Source organism: Podarcis cretensis, assembly GCF_951804945.1.
Source record: "Podarcis cretensis genome assembly, chromosome: 7".
Classification (NCBI taxonomy): domain Eukaryota; kingdom Metazoa; phylum Chordata; class Lepidosauria; order Squamata; family Lacertidae; genus Podarcis; species Podarcis cretensis.
In genome coordinates this window covers 92,908,638-92,930,859 of record NC_137176.1, presented here as the reverse complement: position 1 = coordinate 92,930,859, position 22,222 = coordinate 92,908,638, and the positions used below count along the sequence as shown (strand labels likewise).

The 22,222-nt window shown below is 46.7% G+C and overlaps 1 protein-coding gene across 1 annotated transcript; it reads left to right on the top strand.

Moving 5' to 3' along the window:
• Nucleotides 1-1,098: 1,098 nt before the first annotated feature.
• Nucleotides 1,099-15,442, top strand: FOXH1 (forkhead box H1; the record flags this gene model as incomplete). Its single annotated transcript, XM_079982794.1, has 3 exons — nucleotides 1,099-1,356; nucleotides 13,552-13,656; nucleotides 14,420-15,442. 3 exons carry the CDS (start codon nucleotides 1,099-1,101, stop codon nucleotides 15,440-15,442), a joined length of 1,386 nt encoding a protein of 461 aa, XP_079838920.1.
• Between the last annotated feature and the right edge of the window lie 6,780 nt (nucleotides 15,443-22,222).

Genomic DNA, 22,222 nt, shown 5'->3' with positions numbered 1-22,222 from the left:
CGCAATTTCTGTTCTCATGAAGCAAAGTTCTTAAACCAAGGTACTATTTCTGGGTTAGCGGAGTCTGTAACCTGAAGCGTCTGTAACCCGAGGTACCACTGTACTATGAATTTCCTTGATCTGGACACTAGATTTCTGTTGATGCAGAATAGCATCAGTGTGGGGGGGTTTGGGGGGGGTTGCTGCCGCATCACACTGTCAACTCATGTTCAGCTTGTGTACTACAGTGATACCTCGGGTTACAGACGCTTCAGGTTACAGACTCCGCTAACCCAGAAATAGTGCTTCACGTTAAGAACTGTGCTTCAAGATGAGAACAGAAATCGTGCTCTGGTGGCGCAACAGGAGGCCCCATTAGCTAAAGTGGTGGTTCAGGTTAAGAACAGTTTCAGGTTAAGAACGGACCTCCGGAACGAATTAAGTTCTTAACCCGAGTTACCACTGTACTAAGACCCCATGGTCCTTTTCACATGTTCTGCTAGTAAGGCGGATGTCCCCAATGTTATATTTGTAAGTTCAGAACTTGACATTTGTCCCTCTGGAAATTCAATTTTGTTAGTTTGGGCCCCAGTTCCCCAATTTCCTAAGGTCACCTTGAATCCCGATTCTGTCTTCTGCAGCATTAGCTACCCTTCCCACTTTGATGACCTTTGGATAGGTTGCTCGCCACAAATTAAACCTCCAATTTGTGGGTTCCTGTTCAGCCCGGGGACCTGGTTCTGCTCCAGATGTTTTGCGTGCCACTCAGGCAAGCCCTTGCGAAGGGCAGCACCACTAGGCGCTGCTACCAAGAGGTGCAAATACCTACATGCCTGCAGTAGGTATCTCATGGGGCTCACCCAGGCTCTGCAACTCTGGCTCAGAGATTAGCAGCCAGATGTTAATGGTTTGCCAACTGGCCCCTGTGCCCCTCCCCTCACACCCTTCTGCCCTGCAGGTTCTCCATCTCCAGGCTGAGATTCCATCATCAGCATGATAAAGACATGAATGGGTTCCAAATCTTCCTCCTCCTTTAGGGCAACAAGCTGTTTATCCTGCTGGTCAGTTGACCAACCCTTCAGGCTCTCCCAGGCGGAGGCAGCAGCAACAGCAGCAGCAATGTCTGCCACCTCCAGTCCACACCAAAATCCTGACAATGGCACCCTGGATCAGGACCCCACCCTGGGCAAGGAAGCTCTGGGGTCTGCCGAGGAGCCTGGTGGCAGGCAGGGCGAGGGTCCGGCCAAGGAGGGGGGCAGAAAGGCAAAGAGGAAGAAGAAAAACTACCACCGTCACCCCAAGCCCCCCTACACCTATTTAGCAATGATTGCACTGGCCATCCAGACCTCTCCAAGCCGGAAGCTCAAATTGTCCCAGGTAAGATGATCAGAAGGGTGGGGGGTGAGGGGGGGCGTCCCTACAAAAAGATATCATGGAGTTGGGAAAAGTGCAGAAAAGGGCCACCAAGATGGAGCAGATGGAGCAACTCTCCTATGAAAAAAGGAGACTCTTTAGAGAAAAAACTACTATTATTATTATTATTATTATTATTATTATTATTAATTGCTTGTACCCAGCTCATCTGACTGGATTGCCCCAGCCACTCTGGGCAGCTTCCAGCAGAATTTACAGCATACATCCGACTGTAAAAGCTGCCTTCAGATGTGTAGGGAGGTTCCTAGAATTGGTTCTCCCTTTGAGGCGACACAATAGAAGTTTGTAAAATTACGCACGACCTGGGAAAAGAGCCTAGAGAAAAGTCGTTCTCCTCCTCTCATAACTGTAGCAGCATCCCAGGAATCTGAATACTGGGAGATTCAGAACAGGTTAAAGGAAGTTCTCATTTTTCAGGCAGCACAGAGTTAAACTGCGGGAAGCAGAGATGGCCACCAACCTGTATGGATTTTAAAGAGGATTGGATAAATTCATGGGCTACTAGCCAGAATGGCTGGGCTTTGCCACCACAGCTGGAGGCAGTTACTGGAAGTTTCAGGAAAGGAGAGAGAAGACTCTTGTGCTCAGATCCTGTTTGTTGTTTTCCCACGATGGGCATCAGGTTGGCTGCTGTGAGAACAGGATTCTGGAATAGATCGATAATGTATTATGGTCAAAAGGGAAATTTTTACTGCTCAGGACTTAATGGCATTCGCTTCCATTACGAATTCAGCGGCCCTAGGATTAATATCCTTTGCCTTGTGCAATGTGTTCGAACCCAGAAAACCTTAGGATTTTGTCTTGACCTTTTTTAGGTTTGGAGCTTTCCTGAGCCTACTTGCAGGGATACTTGTCCCAATTTCTGTGATGCTGGAATAGCTGGGCCCGATCCTTGTGGAGCTTCACAATTCAACTGGTGTTTAATTCATCCCTCAAAGGCTGCAGAACAGGCTGCCTTAGCACAACAACTCTTTCCAAATCATGGGGACTTATTTTCCACTATGATCATTCAGGATGATGGGATTTATTTGAAATTCTGACATCCCTAGGCTTGTGCGGAGATGGGCTCCGTTGCCTTGCAACCATCGCTGCTTTCCTGGGTTTCCTGCAGGACAGTAAAAGCAAGGCAGCTTTTTTTTGGTACATCGTATGTTTTTATGGGAGTGCCTGCCCCTCTTCCAGGGCTTCATTCTGGTCCAAGTAATCAGGATTGCTCCCTATTTACCCATCAGAGATTGTCTTAGCCCATACGCACCCATTCAACCACTTCGATCCGAAACAACACCCTCCCCACATTTGTAGAAATTCAATCTTTTAGTGTGGTGGCACCTGTACACTTTGAAACTCCCTGCCTGTTGATATTCACTGTCAGCGCCCGCCCGATGGGAACATTTTTGTTCAGACCAGCCCAGCTAGATATTTAGAATTGAAGAGTTGGAAGGCACTTTATAATTATCTAGTCCAACCCTCTGCAATGAGAGATTTAATCCTGTTTTTCATCTATTTTAACTTTCCAGAAGTCTAAAATTGTTGTCGAATTTCCTTACTGATGCTTTGAGGGTTTCAGTGTATACCTTTTAGGAAATGAAATAAATATTCTAGATCATCCTGGGGTCAGGCTAGGGCTAGGATTTCAAAGACCAGGGCTCTTATCTGCCTAAGGACTGCTCTTTCCCAAACCACTTAGCAAAATGCCTTGCTCCAAGCCTTTATTATCTCTGAAATTGAAGGGAATATTTATTTCCAGGTACCCGTTTCTCCCCCCCAGCTGTGCTAAGCTGCTTCAGGAAGATAAAAAAGCCCTCTGGGATACCTAGGAATCTCCTCTTCCCGCCCCCCTTCCAACACCTCTGCAATGGGGGAAGCCATCCTCACCAAAAAACCCTTGATAGTATTTTTTAGGGGGGGGGAGATGTTTGGTTTTTGTGCAATTCAGGGTGGAGGAAACTAAAGAGGGAGTGAAATAATTCAGATTTTAATAAGAAAATATTGTTGTTGTTGTTGTTGTTATATTTATTATTAATTTATACATCAGCATCCAAGGATCACAGGGTGGTTTACAATATAAAAACAGAAAAATACAAAACCTGGTAACAAACAATATCCATACCCGCCTCCCCCAGTTTAAAAGATCATAGTATAATTAGCCCGGGTAGGTTTTATTCATTCATGTTAATTCTAATTTTGATTATATGGAGAACTTGGCGCAGAAAAAAAAGTGTTCTATCTATTATTAGTCGTCCTCAGGCTAGACCCATTGAAATGAATGACCCTGAGTGATTTAGCTCCATTAATTTGAGTGGGTTTACTCATGAGAAGAATTTCTCCCTCTTCCAGAAGCCTACAATTTGTGGTTCTTCCTGCAGCAGATTTTGGACAAAGGGGGGTATATACTTTTCCCACTCAGTGCAGGATTAATCTATGGAACTCCCTGCCACTCGATGTCGATGCTGCTGGATGAGAGTCCTTTGAAGGCGATGAGAGTGGGCGTTATGCCTCTGAATTACAGCCATGGGTGTAATTCTGGGGAAATACTAGTTTGGAGGAGCGACGGCCATCCGTGGGGGGGAGCAAGGGGTTCATTCGTGCAATATAGGACCAGAATATATTGTGACTGAAAAACAGGGCAGCATACAAGGTGCAGGGTGAAGTTTAGAAATTGGAAAGGCAGTGGTGGTGCAATGGTTAGAGCGCTGGACTAGGAAGTGGGAGACCAGGATCAGTGGTGGAGCTGGGGGCGGCCGCAATGGCACCCCATCAGGATCGTGTTCCTCCACCAGTGACCAGGGTTCGAATCCCCTTCCCTTGGCCGTGAAGCTCACTGGATGTGGCCTCAAAGGCCAGTTGCTCCTTCTTAGCTGAGCCTACCTCACAGGGCTGTTGTGCGGATGACATGAGGAGGGAGAGAACGACGTGGCCACCTTGAGGCCCTTAGCGGAAAGGTGGGCTCAAATGCAATAAATAAATACGTTTGATAGGCACTCTGTGCATTCTCAGAGGCCCTCGACCCAAGGGGTCGGGCTTGGCCATTGCTATTGGGAGTCAAGGACTGCCTCTTGGCAACGCTTTGTGGAAGGTCCCTCTGTAAAATTGATCCTGGATCTTGCTTATAGTCTTCAGCAGGAGTCAGCAAACTTTTTCAGCAGGGTCCCTTGTTTGAGAACCAAGGGACCACTGTATTGATTAAGTTTCTTTCCTTCCAAAGTTTGGATTTTGCTCTTGTGATGTCTGCACTAAGTTGAGTGGGACTTACTCTCCGGTAAGTGTGCAGCCTGACCCAGATCACTCGATTCGATGCCCCTGCGGATCTCCTGGGCAAATGCCTTGGGAGACAATTGAGAGGGCTTGGAGAGAGAGGGCACCAGCAGGGAGGCGAGTTCCAGTGATGCTGCCTGATTCCAATGCAACATTCCTCTCCCCTCCACCAAAGCAATTTGCACCCTGCAGGCGCTAATCCCCATCTGGCTTGACCGATCTCTGACCCATGGATGATGTGGGGAAGATATTTACACTACATACAGTAGGAGGAATGAGCCTGCTCAGCTGACAGATGCCTGGGGAGATAACAGGCTTCTTGGGTCCCCCCATCCAGACCCTAAGCTTCCCCACTCAATGAACCCCCCCAGTTCTCCTAACTCTGAAGACCATGGGGGGCAATCTAAGGCCCAGGAGCTGGATCAGGCCATAGCTGTCAACTTTTCCCTTTTCTTACGATATACGATATGTTTATTGTCTTTTTTTATAGGATATTTATTAAAGTTTTCAAAAAATAATACAACGTAAAATAAAAAGAAAAAATAACAAAAATACAGAAATACAAAAATAATTAAAAACACATAGAATTTCCATTACTTATTTTCTTTTAACTTATTTTCCAGACCTCCTCATACCTCCCCTTCTTGTATTCCAATTCAAATTGTTAGTTCAGCAAATCCTCACCATTAATTTTTACTTATTTCTAAACCTTTTTTTTTCTTTTCATATCTCTTAAACATTACAGCTGGAAACCACTTAATTTCTGCCCAACATCGCTCTAACATTCATTAATTTTACAGTATTTCTGTAAGTAGTCTTTAAATTTCTTCCAATCTTCTTCCGCCGACTCTTTTCCCTCGTCTCGGATTCTGCCGGTCATTTCTGCCAGTCCCATATAGTCCATCATCTTCATCTGCCATTCTTCCAGAGTGGGTAGATCTTGTGTCTTCCAATATTTTGCAATGAGTATTCTTGCTGCTGTTGTAGCATACATAAAAAAAATTCTGTCTTTCTTTGACACCAATTGGCCAACCATGCCCAGGAGAAAGGCCTCTGGTTTCTTCAGAAAGGTATATCTAAATACCTTTTTCATTTCATTATAGATCATTTCCCAGAAAGCCTTGATCCTTGGGCAGGTCCACCAAAGGTGAAAGAATGTACCTTCAGTCTCTTTACATTTCCAACATTTGTTATCGGGCAAATGATAAATTTTTGCAAGCTTGACTGGGGTCATGTACCACCTGTATATCATTTTCATAATATTCTCTCTTAGGGCATTACATGCCGTAAATTTCACGATATCTTTATTGTCATTGTCCCATACAGAACAATGAAATTGGAAATCTACATAAAACATCCAAAACCCGCTAAAAACTCTGAAACCCCATTTTAAAATACAATATACTAAAGAGACTCTTTATGCTGCATTTAGAACCAGAATTTCATTTGCGTAGAAACTGTTTCTCAGGCGGCTAGTCCTGGTCTTTATAACCCTGTACCTTCTTCCAGAAGGCAGAAGCTGAAAGAGATAATTTCTTGCGAGGAATCCCATTCGGAATCAGGGAATTTCCCTTAAAGAAAGGGAAAGTTGACAGCTATGGATTCAGCCCAATTGCCTTCTAAATCCGGCCCACAGACGGTCCGGGAATCAGCGTGTTTTTACATGAGTAGAACGTGTGCTTTTATTTAAAATGCATCTCTGGGATATTTGAGGGGCATAGGAATTCATTCATTCCCCCCCCCCCAAAAAAAAATATAGTCCGGCCCCCCACAAGGTCTGAGGGACAGAGGACCGGCCCCCTGCTGAAAAAGTTTGCTGACCCCTGGTATAAGCTAAACAAGCTATAGCTTAGGGCCCCCCCAAAAAAATTAAAGGAAAAAACAACCTGGATGTATTGTATTTCAGTTCAACAGTTGCTCTGATAAAATACGAGTATTTTGTTGCATGCAAATGGCTTGAGATACCTATGAGGTCCATCAATTACCATATAGCATTTATTCAACACAAAAAAACAGTGACAGTTTGTTGTTGGCAAAGGACAGCTGGACATAGAAAGGGCCCCCATTACCTTCAGGAGCTTAACCTGTATTTTAAATTCAGGTTTTTCCCCCTATTATGTTTTTACTGTGATTTTAAATTATTGGTGTTAGTTGCCCTGAGCCTGGCTCTGGCCGGGGAGGGCAGGGTATAAATAAAATTATTATTATTATTATTATTATTATTATTATTATTATTAGGTGGGCCAGGGTTACCTAACAGGGTTTTTTAACATTGGAAGCCAGCTTTGGATCTCAACGTGGGACAAAGGCGAGATACGGTTTCCGTTTCCTGTTCCAGGCATCCTCTACCGCTATCCCAGAAAAGAAATTAAGAGACTCATAGAATTGTCGAGTTGCCAAGGGTCAATCTAGTCCGGCCCGTGTGTTGCAGGAAACGTTTAATTATTAGAAGCTAGTATTTCTGGCAGTGAGAGGCAGGTACAGCTGCTTAATAATAATAATAATAATAATAATAATAATAGTTTTTAATTTACACCCCGCCCTTCCCGGTTCAGAAAACCAGGCTCAGGGCGGCTAACAACAAATTTAAAACACTTAATTGATGCAACAAAAAACAGCATAAAATACAGTATAAAACGGGAATAACAATAAATTCAAAATTCAATTTTGGGGGGAAAGCCATCTAATAAACATTAGACGATCCCCAGGGCTAGCTGGCTAAGTTAGTCCTATCTGGGCCAGCGAGGAGACCAGGGGAGAATTAGCTGTGGGATCCCAGAGCGCGGAATCTTCATAAAAAGGGGAGGAAGGGGAATAAAAGATCAGGCTAAGTTCAAATTGAAAGCCAGGTGGAATAGCTCTATCTTACAGGCCCTGCAGAAGGAGGTTAAATCCTGAAGGGCCCTGGTCTTGTAGGACAGATAATTCCACCAGGTCGGAGCCATCACTGAAAAGGCCCTGGCCCTGGTGGAGGATAATCTGACTTCCTTAGGGACCTCTAAACTATGATTATTCATGGACCTTAAGGTCCTCTGTGGGGCAGACCAGGAGAGGCGGTCCCGTAAATACGAGGGCCCTAAGCCACAAGAGCGATGCTCAAAAGAGGGTGGTGGTGTTGGGCTCCCTAATTTGGGAGTCGATTGCGAGGCCTTTCAGATCCAGCCTTTCTCCACCTGGGGGTCCCCAGATGTTGTTGAACAACGACTCCCATCCCCCCTAGCTAGCAAGGCCAGAGCTCAGGGATGATGGGAGTTGTAGTCCAACAACATCTGGGGACCCACAGCTTGAGAACGGCAGGCAGTTACAATTCATAGAATCCTAGAATCCTAGAGTTGGAAGAGACCACCAGGGCCATCGAGTCCAACCCCCTGCCAAGCAGGAAACACCATCAGAGCACTCCTGACATATGGTTGTCAAGCCTCTGCTTAAAGACCTCCAAAGAAGGAGACTCCACCACACTCCTTGGCAGCAAATGCCACTGTCAAACAGCTCTTACTGTCAGGAAGTTCTTCCTAATGTTGAGGTGGAATCTTCTTTCTTGTAGTTTGGAGCCATTGCTCCGTGTCCGCTTCTCTGGAGCAGCAGAAAACAACCTTTCTCCCTCCTCTATGTGACATCCTTTTATATATTTGAACATGGCTATCATATCACCCCTTAGCCTCCTCTTCTCCAGGCTAAACATGCCCAGCTCCCTTAGCCGTTCTTCATAAGGCATCGTTACAAAGTACAGCTTCTCTTATTTACAATTTGATGACCAATATAAATGATAAATAGGACTAATTTAGCCAGCTAGCCCTGGGGATCATCTAATGTTTATTGGATGGATTTCCCCCCTAAATTGATTTTTGAATTCTGAATTTATTGTTATTCACATTTTATGCTGTTTGTTGTTGCATCAATTAAATATTTTAAATTTGTTGTTAGCCGCCCTGAGCCCGGTTTTCTGAACCAGGAAGGGCGGGGTAATAATAATAATAATAATAATAATAATAATAATAATAATTTTTATTAAATATGAATCATAGTAGAGTTGGAAGGGGTCCCTCCTGCTGTCATCTAGTCCACCCCCCTCCAGTGCAGGATCTGGGACAAGTCTGAAGTTGACCGAGTGCTGAAGGGAACTTGGTGGTTTCTCAGCTTCAATTGGTGTTGGCTGGAAATGGAGAGTCTATGCTAAAATTCGCCCATTGTTGGCATCTCACCCCTGGGGGACTCGACTCCATGAGTCTCTCCCTTTGCAGTTGCAGAGGCTGCCCAGAAGGGGGCATCCTCTTCCATCTCTGGTGGGGAATGCAATTAAGCCAGAGGTTTTCATCCTTTTTGAGTCCATGGCTCCTTTGAACCAACTACAGTTATACCTGGGGTTACAGCTGCTTCAGGTTGCGGGTTTTTTTTGAGTTACGGACCGCTGAAACCTGGAAGTACCGGAACGTGTTACTTCCACGTTTTGGTGGTCGCACATGTGCAGAAGTGCTAAATTGCGCTTTGTGCATGCACAGAAGTGCCAAATCGCAACCAATGCATGCGCAGCTGCGGGTTGCGAACATGCATCCCACACGGATCACGCTCGCAACCTGAGCGTCCACTGTACATTATTTCTGTGGCACCCCTGGGGGGGCATAAGCATCCAGTTAGGTCACCCTTTGCTTGCAGAGTCAGCAGCCCCTCACCCTTTTCCAAACCTGCCCCCCCCCCCGTGGTTACTCTCCTCTCCCCTCTCTTGGGAGTCCCTTGGGCAGCCGCTGCTGCCACCCCTGGTCTCTAAGCTGCTCCCCCCCCCAAAAAAAATAGAGGGGGGTTCCTCACGCTGCCCCACAGGGCAGAGGATGCCCCCAGCCTTAGTGGCCCAACGGAGACTGGCCAAAGGTAAAAGCGAGGTCAGCACCTTACCTTGGGAGCCAGCAATGGCAGGATCAGGGCTGCTGCAAATAATAATGATAATAATAATAATAATAATAATAATAATAATAATAATAATAATAAAAATTATTCCTATCCCGCCCTCCCCAGCCGAAGCTGGGCTCAGAGCAGCTAACAACAATAAAAGTAACACAGTTTACATAAAATCACAATCATTTAATTAAAATACAGTGGTACCTCTGGATACAAACGGTATCTGTTCCGGAGCCGTGTTCACATCTTGAAGGAAGCAAACGCAACCCGCGTCTGCACATGCGCGGGTTGCGATTTGTCGCTTCCACGCATGCACGTTATGTCATTTTGAGCGCATGCGCGAGCGGCGAAAGTCAGAAGTAACACGTTCATGGCAACCATTGGGCTAGAGTTCTATGAGGATGACCAAAGGAGGTGGTCAGACTGTGCCTTGGCCAAAGTCCTGGTGGAACAGCTCTGTCTTGCAGGCCCTGCGGAAAGATGTCTAGTCTCTTGGGACAGAGCGTTCCACCATGTCGGGGCAAGTACTGAAAAAGCCCTGGCTCTGGTTGAGGTCAGCCTAACCTCCCTGTGGCCCGGGACCTCCAAGATGTTTTTGTCTGAAGACCGTAAGGTCCTCCGTGGGACATACCAGGAGAGGCGGTCCCGTAGGTACGAGGGTCCTAGGCCATATAGGGCTTTAAAGGTTAAAACCAGCACCTTGAACCTGATCCTGTACTCCACCGGGAGCCAGTGCAGCTGGTAGAGCACCGGGTGAATGTGATCCCGCAGCTGTGCAAGTCTTTGGGAGACATTAGAAGAGGGAGGGAAGGGAAGGAAGGAGGGACAGAGGACACACCTGACCATCATTCAAGGCACCCCAGGGTGCCACAGCACCGTAAAGGTAAAGGACCCCTGACCCTTAGGTCCAGTCGTGGCCAACTCTGGGGTTGCAGCGCTCATCTCGCTTTATTGGCCAAGGGAGATGGCGTACAGCTTCCGGGTCATGTGGCCAGCATGACTAAGCCGCTTCTGGCAAACCAGAGCAGCGCACGGAAACGCCGTTTACCTTCCCGCCGGAGCGGTACCTATTTATCTACTTGCACTTCGTGCTTTCGAACTGCTAGGTTGGCAGGAGCAGAGACCGAGCAATGGGAGCTCACCCCGTCGTGGGGATTCGAACTGCCGACCTTCTGATCAGCAAGTTCTTGGCTCTGTGGTTTAACCCACAGCGCCACCCGCGTCCCTCCACAGCACCATAGCTGTCAACTTTTCCCTTTTTAAAAGGGAAATTCCCTTATTCCAAATAGGATTCCTCGCAAGAAAAGGGAAAAGTTGACAGCTATGCACAGCACACTGGTTGGAAACCTCTGACTTAGGTTATCACAGAATTGCAGAGTCAATTTTATATGCAATAACAGCAGCAAGAATATTATTGACCCAAAAATGGAAGCAAGAAGAGTTACCGTCGATAAGGAATGGAGGATGAAGTTAATGGACTATGCAGAATTAGATAAACTAACAGGAAGGATTCAAAACCGGCGAAACCAGAAATTCACGGAAGACTGGAGTAAATTTACGGACTATTTGAAAAGTAATTGTGAAGAACAGACGACGTTTGTAGGGTTGCAAGAAATTTTGTGAGGAGTATTATTAGAAGTATTGTAAAATGGATAAGGGGGAGGATGATTTGCTAAGAGATGTAAAGGCAATATAAAGTTAAGAAATGCATAAGAAGTGGTGAAAACAGTGCATCATCAGAGGTGCTGATGGAAGTCCAAAAAGATTGTATAAGTGATAAGCTTTGTGGTACATTTTATAATTTATATGTTAAAATTAATAAAAAATATTATATAAAAAAGAAAAGAAATGAAACGCAGGCAATACAACTCTTGGGGAGAACGACTCTGGATTCTAGGATTCTGCAATATCCTTCTGGAGGGGAGGAGGCCAGAATCTGGTAGACAGCGCCATCTGCTGGAATGACCGGAGCTCTGCCACGCAGCTGACCGGGTGACCTTGGGCTGGCCAGCATCTCCAAGCCTTACCCGCCTCGCAGGGTTGTTGTGATAAGAGGGTAAGATTGGCTGCTTTGAGCTCCTTGGAGCAAAGGTGGGAAATAAACCAAATAAATAAATTGATTCCTGCGAGGGGGAATGGCTGGCCCAAGTATATATTGGATCAGATACGGCATTTTATATTTGCCTGGGTCAAAACCATCTGTCAAGAGATAAGAGGAAATCATTATTAAATATTATTAAATGTTACATATTAAAGTATGCGGTATTTGACTCTAGAATGCAGGATGGATCAGGGTTAGAGGTATACTCATTTCATATTTCATATATTTTTAACTGCAGCTATATCTGAATTGTCTCTGTTATATCCAACTGCAATTCAATGTATTCCTGTTGTGTTTTATGATTTCCCTGATATTGTAAGTGAGCTGGAACTGGTCTGTGACCGTAATAATAAAATTCTAATTCTTCTAATACAGCAGATTTCTAATTTCTCAATTAACTTGTTCTGGAAAAAAAGGTTAACTATGCATTATAACCACACATGCGATCTAATATTAGGTTACAAAATCTCTGCACTCTCAAGTGATTTTATCAAGTTATCTGAATGATGTAGTGAGAAAAATATATATTTATGAGCTAGTATGAAGCTCTCAGCATCTACAGAAATTTCAATTGCCACAAAGAGGAATGTTAGCATGACATTAACAGTGAAAACATGCTGGAATATTGCAGAAATGTCTAAGGTTATAGAGCACATTCAGTTATGGGTTGGCTGGAAAAAAGCAATACGACCTTATTTACCAACTTCATGAAGAAAAAACTATAGATCACATATTTACTGCTGTCAGAATTCATTCAAATTAACATGGTATTAATGAGCTGAGATGATTGTATTTATAATATTGGCTTGTTGTTGTTGTTTAGTCATTTAGTCGTGTCCGACTCTTCGTGACCCCCTGGACCAGAGCACGCCAGGCACTCCTGTCTTCCACTGCCTCCCGCAGTTTGGTCAAACTCATGCTGGTAGCTTCGAGAACACTGTCCCACCTTCTCGCCCTCAGATATAAATATATAAAATATAAAATGCTGTATCTGATCCAATATATACTTGGGCCAGCCATTCCCCCTCGCAGGAATCAATTTATTTGTTTGGTTTATTTCCCACCTTTGCTCCAAGGAGCTCAAAGCAGCCAATCTTACCCTCTTATCACAACAACCCTGCGAGGCGGGTAAGGCTTGGAGATGCTGGCCAGCCCAAGGTCACCCGGTCAGCTGCGTGGCAGAGCTCCGGTCATTCCAGCAGATGGCGCTCTCTACCAGATTCTGGCCTCCTGCCCTCCAGAAGGATATTGCAGAATCCTAGAATCCAGAGTCGTTCTCCCCAAGAGTTGTATTGCCTGCGTTTCATTTCTTTTCTTTTTTATATAATATTTTTTATTAATTTTAACATATAAATTATAAAATGTACCACAAAGCTTATCACTTATACAATCTTTTTGGACTTCCATCAGCACCTCTGATGATCCACCGTTTTCACCACTTCTTATGCATTTCTTAACTTTATATTGCCTTTACATCTCTTAGCAAATCATACTCCCCCTTATCCATTTTTACAATACTTCTAATAATACTCCTCACAAAATTTCTTGCAACCCTACAAACGTCGTCTGTTCTTCACAATTACTTTTCAAATAGTCCGTAAATTTACTCCAGTCTTCCATGAATTTCTGGTTTCACCGGTTTTGAATCCTTCCTGTTAGTTTATCTAATTCTGCATAGTCCATTAACTTTATCCTTTCTATTTATATCACTCCCCACAATGCCCAATAGAAATGCTTCTGGTTTCTTTATAAATGTATATTTCAACATTTTTTTCAACTGATTATATATCATCTCCCAGTATTGCCTGCGTTTCTAGGGGCCACTGTCCGGGATCGGTGCCCACTGACCAGCGAGGAATCCTTTCACATTTGCTTCCTGCTCTTTTCAGATCATCCAAGAAATCAGCACCCTCTTCCCCTTCTTCAAGGAAGGCTACCAGGGATGGAAGGATTCGATCCGCCACAACCTGTCTTCCAATGACTGTTTCTACAAGGTGAGGTGTGGGGCGCAAGGGAGGGAGGGAGGGTTGGGGTCTGAAGGGGACCCTGCGCTTCAAGAGGGGCCAGAATCGGACAGCATCATTGCAGAGCATCAGGTTATTATTATTATTATTATTATTATTATTATTATTATTATTATTTTCCCCAGCCACTCTTAGTGGCTCCCAACAGAACACCAAGATCCATGAATAATCACAGTTTAGAGGTCCCGGGCCCTAAGGAAGTTAGATTATCCTCTACCAGGGCCAGGGCCTTCTCAGTGATGGCTCCGACCTGGTGGAAAGCTCTGTCCCATGAGACTAGGGCCCTGCAGGATTTAACCTCCTTCCACAGGGCCTGTAAGACAGAGCTATTCCGCCTGGCCTTTAATTTGAACTTAGCCTGATCTTTTATTCCCTTCCTTCCCTCCCCCTCCCCTTTTATGAAGATCACCCGCTCTGAGACCCCACAGCTCATTCTCCCCTGGCCTCCTCACTGGCCCAAGTAGGACCAATTCAGCCAGCTAGCCCTGGGGATTATCTAATGCTTATTTCCCCTAAATTGATTTTTGAATTTTATTGTTATTCATGTTTTTATACTGTATTTTATGCTGCTTTTATAATTAAAAGTGTCTTAAATTTGTTGTTAGCTGCCCTGAGCCCGGTTTCTGAACCGGGAAGGGCGGGGTAGAAATAAAAAATTATTATTATTATTATTATTATTATTATTATTATTATTATTATTATTAAAGCACCTCATCCCTTCCGTATCCCACAGGTGCTGAAGGACCCCTCCAAGCCCAAAGCCAAGGGGAATTTCTGGACTGTGGACGTGAACCGCATTCCCCCGGAGGCCCTAAAACTGCAAAACACCCCCATCTCCCGCCAGGAAGAGCGGGCGTTTGCCGCCGACCTGGCCCCCTATGTGTACCACGGCTGGCCACTCAACGGTAGACCCCCGGCCCCCCAGAACATGCCCACCCCAGAGGACGCAAGGACATTCCCAGCCAGCGAAGGAGCCCCCCAAAACAGTCCCATCAGCATCGACACCCTGCTCAGCGACTTCCAGGACGTGGGTCTGAGCGGGAAGCCCAGGGCAGCCCCCAAGCTGCCCCACAGCCCCTCTGCCACCCTAGACGCTTGGGGCTCTGTCCCCATTTACCAGGTCTGCACAGGCCCCCCAGTTCTGGCCTGGCGGCCCCCCAGCCGCCTGCCAGCCCTCCGTTCCTTCTCCTCCTCCAGCAGCCTCTCCTCCCTGGGGTCCCTGTCCCCCGACGGAAGGCAAGCCGGGTGGCCGAGGCCCAAGAAGGCGCACGCGCCCCACAGCTTGGCCAAGCGCCCCCGGGTCCTGCAGGACCCCGAGAGCAGCAGCTCGGACTCCGACGATGCCCCACGGGCCGGAGGGCCACACCTGCAGCAGCTGCCCACCTCGTACACCAAGTGCGTGGCCCCCAACGTGGTGGCTCCCCCCAGCTACCCGCCTCCGTTCTCCGCCTTTGCCGCTGTCCCGGGCCTGCCAATTTACAGCCCCCTGCCCTTCGCAAGCCCCCCGGGGTACTGGGAGCTGCTGCCCAGGCCCCCTGCCGCCCTGGCCCATCCCTCGGGGCTCTCGCTTGACCTGGACCAAGCCATGCCGCCCAACAAGACCGTCTTCGACGCCTGGATGACCCAGCCAGCCGACATCGTGTTCCCAGTTGCCAGCGTGGCGGGGCCTTTTCTGCGGAGCACGGTGGTGGCCCCCTACCAGCCTGGCCAGCAGCCAGGAGAAGCGCTGCTGTCCCCAGACCACTTGCCTCTCTGAAAAGAAAGTTGGACGCATCATGGACACATCATGGCTTAATCTCTCCAACACCCAGGATTCGCAACTGCAAATGTTCCAGATCTCACCGGAGAAATCGAAACAGAAATTCCAGTCTCCCTCCATTAGGTGCCATCTTGCCCAGCTCTCTTTGGTTCGCCATTCCTGGACAGCCATAGTCCATGCACTGCAGTGGCGTAGCGTGGGTTGTCAGCACCCGGGGCAAGGCAAGTAATTTGCGCTCCCTAACCCATGGATTTGCGCCCCCTAACCCTAACCCCCAGATGTTGCGCCCGGTGCAGCCGCCCCCCCCGCACCCCCCACGCTATGCCACTGGTGCACTGGGAACCTCGAGGCTGGACAGTGCGCTCTCCATAGGGCTGCCCTTGGACCCGGTTCCTAAGCCGCGATACGATTGCTGACGGGAGCTTCCAGCGAAAACATTGAACTCCCTTGCTAAAGGAGCTGCACTGGTTGCTCCTTTGCTGCTGAGCCAGGTTCAAGGTCCTTGTCTTGATTTACAAAGCCCTCGACAACTTTGGTCCCAGGCGGGCCAGCCAGCACCAGAGAGCGCAGAGTCGGGGATGATCTCTGAAGCTTCTGCCCCCTTCCGACCTCTCTTCAACGATTTTGGGCCCCCTTCGATGGGCAACGTGCAGGCTATGACGCCCCCAGGTGCCCAAGGCTCCCAGAGCACAGACACAGACTTGCTTTCCGTCACTGAGGAGACGGGCAGGGAGATTCAACCTGCCTATGCAGGCAGCTAGTGTGCTATGGAGAGGCTGACGTGAGGAATTACCGTATTTTTCGCTCCACAGGGCGCACCGGACCATAGGGCGCACCTAGTTTTTTGGGGGGAAATAAAGAAAAAAAATTATTTTCCCCCCAAGCCCCAAAGAGCAAAGAAGCCAAGACGGCAAGCGGGATCCATCCCGCTGGCTGTCATGGCTTCCTCTTTAGCTACGCGCAACCTCTCCAGCCGGGAGAGGTTGCGTGCGGCTTCATTTTTAGCCGTGGGGCTGGGGCAGGGGAAGCCCCCAAAACAGGTCCAGGAGAGGCGGCGAGATTGCGTGCAACCTCGCCGTCACTCCCAGAGCTTGTGGGGCTGGGGGCGGCGGAAGCCCGAGCTTCCCCTGACCCCAGCCCCCAGAACAGGCTGCTATCCGCAAGCCTTCGGAGCCCAGCAAGAACTCCCACAGGGCTCCGAAGGCTTGCGGATAGCTGCCTGGAGAGCGAGAGGGGTCGGTGCGCACCGACCCCTCTCGCTCTCCAGGCTTCAGCAAAAGCCTGCATTCGCCCCATAGGATGCACACAGTTTTCCCCTTCATTTTTGGAGGGGAAAAAGTGCGTCCTATAGGGCGAAAAATACGGTATTCATGCCCGGGTGCTGGTTAGAGAGTGTCTGGCAGAGACAGAGTGCAATGCCCAAACGTAACAGTCGCTTCCTCCTGGCACTGCCCCAGGAGGACCCTGGCACTTTTTGGCCAATCAACATTTTGGAATCTGGAGATCTCCCCCACCCTCACCCCTTCAAATCTTTCCACCAATCAGTCTCTCAAGTCCTAGGACTGTGATCACCTCCAAAGACCTTTACGCCAATTGGCACCTAATAATCGGAAGCTTCTACTGCATCACAGAACTTTCCCATCAATTGGCACTCTAGAAGTAGATGCAGAGAAGAGCTTGTTGCTTTAGACCTTCTGGTCAACTGCTGAGAATAATGGCTGGTAGCAAGTCTGTCTTTAGAAATGCAAGTTTTTAAAAAATAAATAAAAGGAAAAAGTTGGGGGGGGGACAACGTTGGTCCCAGGGGTTGGGCTAGATGACCCTCGGGTCCCTTATGATTCTGCGATTCTACCTCGGGGATCGCCTGAACCCTTCTATCCCAAACCGCTGAGATCATCCGCAAGAGCGTTGCTGGCCACCTCCTGAGTTGGTGAGGATCATCAGACCCCAACAAGAAACCAAACTTTCAGTGTCATCGGCCCAGCCAGCCCTGTGGAACTCCCTGCCACTAGATTCAGCAGGCTCCTTCCACTTCAAACTGAACTTTTTCTGTGCCGTCAGGCCCTTAAGAAAACATATTTGCATAATAGTAAGGTGGTGGTCTCTGGTTTAAATTTTTTAAGTTTCAATTTTTTTAAAAAAATGTATATTGTTGTAAACTGGTCTTTTTAAAAAAAAGATATAGCAGGATGTAAATATTTTTATAAATAAAGACAAATTCACTCCGCAGCAAACTATGGTGTTGTGGTGGAATATACAGGATGGCAGATGAGGCCATAGGGCTGGCGTTATGGGAGATCTCTGTCCTGCCTTTGGGAATACCATTCCCCACAGAGCCCTCACCTTGCAATTATAAGCTTCAGGAAAATGGGTGCATTTATGTTCAAAGCTTTGCTACGGGGTTGTGGGGTGGGAATGGGGACTGCACAGTTTGCTTCACTTCGACAGGAGGGAAAGGGATATTTCGAAAGCTGCGAACCGTGCGCAGGGGAGAGAAAGAGAAGGATGGGCAAATATCTGAAATATTTTTGTGCCAGGTGTCACCGCAAGACATCTCTCCTCATCCCGTGAAGTGCGAAGAGGTAGCCAGACCCAACATTTTTGCATCTCAGCTTCTTCCTTTTTTTTTTGCTGTTGAGGAATTGCTCACATAGAGGGGCTCGGTCCCTGCTCCGGCCCACCTAGCAGTTCAGAAGCACACCGGTGCAAGTAGATAAATAGGTACCGCTCCAGCAGGAAGGTAAACGGCGTTTCTGTGTGCTGCTCTGGTTCACCAGAAGCGGCTTCGTCCTGCTGGCCACATGACCCGGAAGCTGTACGCCGGCTCCCTCGGCCAGTAAAGCGAGATGAGCGCAGCAACCCCAGAGTCGGTCACGACTGCACCTAATGGTCAGGGGTCCCTTTACCTTTACCTTAAGAGATTCAAACGAATCTGCAAACTAGCTTCCAAGCTATATTGAGGGGAGTCTGCTCTGCTACATCACTTCCTAGCATGAGTGAAGGAAGGATAAGACTGATTTAATAGATCCTTTCCTACTATGCTTAACATTCCTTAGGGGAGACATGGAAGAGGATGCACAATGGTAGTTTACATGCAACTACAGCGGGTGGCGCTGTGGGTTAAACCACAGAGCCTAGGGCTTGCCAATCAGAAGGTTGGCGGTTTGAATCCCCACGACGGGGTGAGCTCCCGTTGCTCGGTCCCTGCTCCTGCCCACCTAGGCGTTTGAAAGCACGTCAAAGTCCAAGTAGATAAATAGGTACCACTCCGGCGGGAAGGTAAACGGCAATTCTGTGCGCTGCTCTGGTTCGCCACAAGCGGCTTAGTCATGCTGGCCACATAATCCGGAAGCTGTATGCTGGATCCCTCGGCCAATAAAGCGAGATGAGCGCCGCAACCCCAGAGTCGGCCACGACTGGACCTAATGGTCAGGGGTCCCTTTACCTTTACCTTTAAATACTTAGCACAGGGGTCAGCAAATTTCTTCAGGGAGCTGGTCCACTGTCCCTCAGACCTTGTGGGGGATTGGACTATATTTGGCGGGAGGGGGATGAATTCCTATGCCCCACAAATAATCCAGAGTTGCATTTTAAATAAAAGGGACACATTCTACTCATGTGAAAACACACTGATTTCCAGACCGTCCACGGGCCGGATTTAGCAGGCGATTGGACTGGATCCGGCCCCTGGGCCTCAGTTTGCCTACCCGTGCCTTAGAATATTCTATTTGGTGATCCCTCGTAGCCGAGTAAGATTGTCTTCCATAAGCACGGTTTTAACAGTGAGTCCTTAAGTGACTGTGGAGGCCAGTTCTGGATCCACACGTCCTTCCACAGTGGAGACATAGGTTTCCAGGTGGGAGTTGATCATGGTGTGGATTTGCCAAGCGTGCCTTCCTCTTAGTACGTTTCTCCCTTGCGTCCTGAGTTCGAGTGTCTTCAAAGCCCATGACACCTTTGGCAAAGGCTGTTCTCCAATTGGAGCGCTCGCAGGCCAGTGTTTTCCAATTGTTGGTATTTATACTACATTTTTAAATATTTGCCTTGAGAGAGTCTCTAAACGCATTACGCTTTCAATTTTTAAGCTTGGAATAGAGTAGTTGCTTTGGAAGACGATCATCAGGCATCCGCACAACATGACCAGTCCAACAGAGTTGATGTTGAAAAATCATTGCTATTGGTAACCTTTGATAGCCTCATTCTCCTCCAGGAGTTTGTCTCACCTGCTTTTGATCGGAACAAACTCCTGGAGGGGGAGCACAGCTATTACAAGGAACCCTGAAATCTATCTTAATATGCCTCTGAATGTCAGCTTCCGGCAATTTTAGGAGGGGAGAAAGCCCTTGCACTCGGGTCTTGGTTGCAGACTTCCCAAGTGATACACACTCCTTCCTTGGAGGTTTTTAAGCAGAGGTTGGGCGCCTTAGCTGAGATTCCTGCATTGCTTTTGGAAGACAACTGAAGGCAGCCCTGTTTAGGGAAGCTTTTAATGTTTGATGCATTACTGTATTTTAATATTGTGTTGGAAGCCGTCCAGAGTGGCTGGGGAAGCCCAGCCAGATGGGCGGGGTATAAATAATAAATTATTATTAATTATTAATTATTATTATTATTATTATTATTATTATGGGCATGGAAGCAGAGGAAGGAGGCCAGATGTCAGAATCATAGAACTTATTATTATTATTATTAATTGCAGGGGTTGGACTGGATGACCCCTGGGGTCCCCTCCAACTGCACAATGCCATGAATCAATGGTTGGCCACTGGGAGAAAAGGACTCCGTTTTTTAAAATGGATCCCGGGAGGATACGGGAGGCTACCGACCAGTTAGCTTAACATCTGTTCCAGGACAACCCATTAAAGCCCCTGTGAATTCTCTGTTAAAGCAGTCTACAGGTGAAACTCGAAAAATTAGAATATCATGGAAAAGTTCATTTATTTCAGTAATTCAACTGAATATGCATCCATGCCACGCCGCACTGAGGCAGTAATTGATGCAAAAGTGGCCCAAACCAAGTACTGAGTACATATGAATGCTTCTGCTTCTCAGAGGTCAAATATTGCTCTATTTGCAATCCTTGTTTTGCTGATTTCATTTAATAATCAAATTTTCTGAGATTGTTAATTTGGGGTTTTCATCAGCTGTACGCCATGATATCACAATTATAACAAATAAAGGCTTGACATATCTCGCTTTGCAGGTCATGAGTCTATCTCATATATTAGTTTCACCTTTTAAGTGGAATTACTGGCATAAATGAACTTTTCCGCAGTATTCTAATTTTCCGAGTTTCACCTGTAGGTTGTTGGTCTTTGCTGCATGCACAAAACTCCAGGAGAGCATCCTATAGTTTCTTTGTGAAACGAGTCTTTGTCAGAGGGCCGCCCACAACAATTAAGAGCTCCTCATTTCTGCAGCTGCTGGCCATTACTGCAGAGATGGGAACCCTCTGGGCTGTGGGCCTGATTTGGTCCAGCTGAACAACTGATTGCATTAAGAGATCCTGAAGGAAGATTTTAATCTTGGAGGACAAATGGATGCTATCACTTCAGCTCCAATTCTTTACTCTTTTGCAAAAAGAAGGAAGGTTTGGGTGGGAATTGCAAAAACCAAATTGGTTCATGGGCTCTTCCACTTTAGCTCCTGGTTATTTCCATCATCTTTAGAATATGTTTACACACCTTTTTAACCTTGTTATGGAGAATCTATTTTGTAAACCTATGTTCCTAAACCACTCAGAGAGCTTTTTAAAAACACCAACAGCCAGGCAGTATATAAATTTTGTTAAATACGTAAAATAAACAGGGAGGAATCCTGAATCTCTCCCTGAACCCGCCCCCCCCCCATAAGGTTTCAGTTCCCCTGCAACCTTTTCTCCATAGGTGAGTCATTTTATCCCCTTGATAATTTTTGGTGGCCCTTTCCTAAACATTTTCCAACTCCACAACATCCTTTTTGTGTGAGGGGACCAAACTACGCCATATTCCAAACGCAGCAACGCCACAGATTTGCATAACATCATTGTGAGACCAGCAATTCCATTTCTGATCCCTTTCCTGGGTTCTTTTTTCATGGCTGACACACCCTGGGGAGACATACTCGTGGAGCTATAACCCCCCAAGGTCTTGTTCCCAGTCCGTCACACCGCTAGTTCAGACCCCATGAGCACATATGTGAAATTAAGATGGTGGAACTCAATGTTTGTTTTTCTTTTGAGTGTTTATATTATTAATTTGTAAGGTTTGGATTTGGTTTTCTGGGTTTTTTTGTATTCTTGTTTTTGTGTTTTGTGTATTGTTATTGTTATTGTTTTGCAGTTGTTGTGTAGAGAATGCTAATAAAATTAATAATTTAAAAGAAAATAAATTAAGATAGTCCCTTGAGACAGAAATAAACAAACATTAGAACCAGCCTTTCCCCAAAGGATCCTGCGCCTTGCGGCACAAAGATGATGCGTTTCAATCTGTTTCCCCAGGGTTTTGCTCTTCTGTGGTAAGACAAACCTCTTTATCAGCAAATAAACCTGCGCTTAAAGGTCTGTAGGGAGGTGCCTGATCCCAAGCAGAGGTGTTCCTCACTTATCGGCTTAAATGAAGGATATCTTGCTGTCTCTGATAGCTCAGATATCTGATAACTCAGCTCCTTATCAGAAATCAGCAACCCAGATCCATGGCCATTGCCGGATTTACATACTATATAAGCTAAACAAGATATAGATTAGGGCCTCACTCTCCTGGGGGCCCCAAAAAAAAATTAAAGGGAAAAAAACCTGGA